The following is a 3,962-nucleotide window of genomic DNA, read 5'->3' on the forward strand; positions in this document are numbered from 1 at the left end:
ACTATCATATATTTAGTTTTCCCTTCATTTATCATTAGTCCCATATTTATCGCACTCCTCCGTGGTGGTTTTTATGTCCCCTTCATTTGATCCAAGTATCACTACATCATCAGCGTATGCTAGCAACGCATGCATTTGACCATTGAAACTGACACCTTTCGCTGTTTCTTGAACTTTCCTGACAACCTCCTTTAACGCAACGTTAAACAATATTGGTGACAAGGCATCTCCTTGTTTTAAACCTACTGTTGTCTCGAATTCTTCTGAGTAATTGTTTCCGAATTTAATTTTACATCTTGATTCTTCAATGCATGTTCTCACCATTTTTACTAATTTTGATGGTATACCGAACTTTTCCATGCTTTTCCATAATGGTTTTCTTTTGATAGAACCGTATGCCTGTTTAAAATCTATGAACAGTAGGTGTAATGGCTTATTGTACTCGTTTTTCTATTAGCTGTCTTAGTGTTAACACGTGGTCAATTGTGGATTTTCCTGGTTTAAAGCCGCATTGGTATTCACCTACTATTTCTTTCGTATACGGTTTGAGTCTATTTAAGATAACATTTGATAATATTTTATAAGCTGCATTAAGTAATGATATGCTTCTGTAATTGTGGCAGTCTTCTGGGTCCCCTTTTTTATATAAAGGGCATATTACTGCTACCTTCCATTCTTCTGGTATCTGTTCTTGTTGCTATATTTTCTTGATTAGTTCTCATATATCATTAACAATTAGTTCTCCTCACTTTTTTATGAGTTCGGCTGCTATCATGTCCTCACCCGGGGCTTTGTTATTCTTTAATAATTCTATTGCTTCTTTAATTTCATCTTTCCCCGGTATGCATTGATACTGTTCTACCGTTGTGAATATATCGTTATCCTGTCCTTGGTCTTCTATTTCAAGTTGGTTCAGGATTTCTTGGAAAAATCTTTTGAACTCTTCAGCAATGGCTTGTTCGTCTGTTACCAGTTCATTATACTCATTCTTTATTATTGAAGATTTTGGTTTATATGGTTTTCTTATTTCGTTAGCTTTTCTTAAAAATCTGTTAGAATCTTTGTAAGATTCTTCCATCTCTTCGATCCGTTGTTTTTCCCACTCTCTTTTTTCTCTTCTTATTACTTTTTTCATTTCTCTTTGTTTCTGGGCTAGTCTTCTTTTGTTTTCTATACTACTTTCCATAATCACCAACGATTTTGCCTTATCTCTTTCTTGTATTGTTTTTTCACAGTTTTCATTGAACCATTGTTTGGTCTTTTGTTGTTCACTATACCAATTTTTTCTTCTGTTACCCCTTTTATCGTTTTACTTAATTGTGTCCAATGTTCTTGATAGTTTAGGTTTAAGTTGTTAACCTTTTTTTCTTTTAGTCCTTTTCTGTATTCATTAGCTATCTGTTCCTCTTTTAATTTGTCTAATTCGAACTTTCGGGAAGTTTTTCTTTTTTGATTCCATTTGATGGGTAGTTTTATATGTAGTTTTACCTTGACTAGGAAATGGTCTGAGTGGCCACTCATCCTCCCCCTGTAGCTTCTTACATCTTGTATGCTATGTTTGAGTTGTTCGTCGACCACGACATGGTCTATCTGGTTTTTTGTATGCCCATCAGGTGATATCCATGTTTGTTTATGTATTTCTTTGTGGGGGAAATGCGAGCTACTGATAGTCATATTTTTAGACATTGCAAATGAGATAAGTTTGTTTCCATTATCGTTGGATATTTCATGTAAGCTGTGATTCCCAATTGTAGGTTTGAAAATTTGTTCTTTACCGATTTTTGCGTTAAGGTCTCCTATTGTAATCTTTCTGGTCCTATGAGGAATACTATCATAAACTATTTCTAGTTGATTGTAGAACTCTTCCTTAGATTGATCCTCTTTATTCTCGGTTGGGGCATGACAGTTTATTACTGCGATGTATCCCCATTTACATTCCAACTGTATTGTACAAATTCTTTCGTTATGTGGTATAAAGTTTTTAACGAATGGTAATATACTGTTGTTTACTATAAACCCAACACCATATTCATGGCTTTGGCCACAACTATAGAGAATGGTCGCATCACGAAGTTTGATATTTCCTACATTCGTCCATCTGATCTCTTGTATGGCTACTATTCCGCACAGATATCTCTGTAATGCGGATATTACTGTCGTCATTGCTCCTGCTGCGTACATCGTACGTACATTCCATGTTCTTAGACTAAACTTTTGCAATTTATTTTTCATCCGAGGCTTTGCTGTGTTTTGTTTCTGAACCAGGTTGTTTTTTATGAGTTGGGTGGTTAGCCCTACGTCAACCCCCATTAATGGAGGGCCCAAGTTTTGAAAGGTTTCCCTTTTCGCCTTATTAGGTACCTACTGTATCTAACAAGGGGCTATTGTGGCGTCGTTTACTACACCGGGCAATGGGAGCGCCACTTTCCCCAAGCCATTACCTACTGGAATCGTCTTCCTGAGACTTTCCACCAGTAGGAGCTCGGGACCCCGGGTTCGCTATACCCGTAGTACTAATTACTTAGTACCCCCTGGGGTTAATTCTCCTTTTAAACAATTTATTTTTATTAAACTTATTTCACTCCCAGTATCTACTAATAATTTTAGGCGAGCTGCACACTGAAGAAACTTGTTTTAAAAAACTAATTTCATGAAATGTGAAACTTTAATTTCATGAAACCATTCAATTGAAAATCAAATAGTTATTTATAATATTTATCAAAAAGTTTATCATGGTTTACGGTATCGAAAGCTTTGGCAATATCTAAATAAATTGTTGCACATTTTTTATTTTCTTCAAGTGTAGTGTAGATAAATTTAGTCACATGAGCAATTGCTTGGTCAGTACTTTTATTAGGTCTAAAACCAAACTGATTTTTAAAAAGTATATTAATCTTGTTTTTATGATTTATTCAAATATTTTAGCTATGTTTGATATAACCGATATAGGTCGAAAATTATTAATATAAGACATAAGGCCTTTTTTATGTATAGGTGTTATTAAAGCTACTTTGAATGCATCTGGTATTTTATTTTTGGATATACATAGGTTAAATATGTGACATAATGGTTTACATAATATTATTTTATATTTTTTTAATAAGTCGGAAGATATCTTGTCGATACCGGGAGATGAACCATTTTTTAGTTTAGAAATGGCTTCCATGATATCATTAGTTGTAATAGGCTCAAATTTCTTTAAATATATATTATTTGATGATTGAATATTACTATGAGTATTGGAAGTAGTAGGAATATTAGTATTATTGCGATTTTGTAGTTGTATTATTAGGTTAGAGGCTACGTTTATGAAATAGTTATTAAATTGATTTGCTAATGTATATGCTGGTTCATATTTATCAAGTACGGTTTTAATATTTATGTTAGTAATTCTTTGAAGTTATTTGTGTTGCTCTTTCTTGTTGTAATATCGTTAGTTATTTTCCATTAAAGTTTTGTGTTATTACCGGATATCTAGTTCTTTTTTGTAATATATGATTTTAGCTTCTTTGATAATATTTGTTAATTTATTCCTAAATTTAAGGTAAAACTCTTTTAATTTTATATTATGATGATGTTTTCTGACTTGTAGGTGTAGGCGATCCCTATGTCTTATGGAGTTAATTATAGCGGTGCTAGACCAGGGTTTTAATTTTTTGGTTTTAGAGGAAAATGATATTTCAGGTGAGGCTTTGTTTTTTAAATTATTTATTGTTTCCGTAAAATATTGAATTGAGTTCTCAACATAGTTTCTCTACAGCGGTACGGGTGCGTTATCGGCGGCACGTGTCTAATGTGTCGCGGTCCGGAGACTCGTCCGTATCGCGGTTCCGAAGTCGTTTCGCGGACCGGTAATTAGTTGACGGCAGCGCGATTACGGCGGCACGATGTGTTATTTCGGTAAAGATACGTTCGATGTGTACGCGATACACGCGTGCGGGTCGGCGGGTCGCGGTGTATTA

General features: G+C 34.4%; 1 protein-coding gene across 1 annotated transcript; it reads right to left on the bottom strand.

The window, feature by feature from the left end:
- Positions 1 to 1,188: 1,188 nt before the first annotated feature.
- Positions 1,189 to 2,181, bottom strand: LOC112680812 (craniofacial development protein 2-like). The gene has a single exon (XM_025551027.1). The coding sequence runs from the start codon at positions 2,179 to 2,181 to the stop codon at positions 1,189 to 1,191; it is 993 nt and encodes a 330-aa protein (XP_025406812.1).
- Between the last annotated feature and the right edge of the window lie 1,781 nt (positions 2,182 to 3,962).

Source organism: Sipha flava, unplaced genomic scaffold (assembly GCF_003268045.1).
Source record: "Sipha flava isolate LNK unplaced genomic scaffold, YSA_version1 18103_pilon_pilon, whole genome shotgun sequence".
Classification (NCBI taxonomy): Eukaryota; Metazoa; Arthropoda; class Insecta; order Hemiptera; family Aphididae; genus Sipha; species Sipha flava.